The sequence below is a fragment of the Eimeria mitis genome, genomic scaffold (assembly GCF_000499745.2).
Source record: "Eimeria mitis Houghton genomic scaffold, Emh_scaff3194, whole genome shotgun sequence".
Lineage (NCBI taxonomy): Eukaryota > Apicomplexa > Conoidasida > Eucoccidiorida > Eimeriidae > Eimeria > Eimeria mitis.
Window position 1 is genome coordinate 6,603 of NW_013571535.1, and position 227 is coordinate 6,829.

At 55.1% G+C, this 227-nt stretch overlaps 1 protein-coding gene across 1 annotated transcript in view; it reads right to left on the minus strand.

Moving 5' to 3' along the window:
* The window catches only part of EMH_0063230 (uncharacterized protein), a gene marked incomplete at both ends in the record, with an annotated part of 1,259 nt that extends 1,146 nt beyond the window's left edge, over positions 1 to 113 (minus strand). Inside the window, one exon of the mRNA XM_013498122.1 lies at positions 1 to 113. Coding sequence (XP_013353576.1) covers positions 1 to 113 — 113 coding nt within the window.
* Between the last annotated feature and the right edge of the window lie 114 nt (positions 114 to 227).

Below are 227 nucleotides of genomic sequence, written 5' to 3' on the forward strand. Positions count from 1 at the left end.
GCATCAGACGCAGGAGAAGCGTCAGCAGCTGGTGCTGCTGCGGGGTCGTTAGCAGCAGCAGCAGCAGCAGCAGCAGCAGCAGCCCTTGTGTTTTTTGTGGCTGAAAGAGGCATTCTTGAGTCGAATAAATGTGTAACAATAATTTTTTGCTGCTGCTGCTCTTGTTGCTGCTGCTGCTGCTGCTGCTGCTGTTGCTGCTGCTGCTGCTGCTGCTGCTGCTGCTGCTG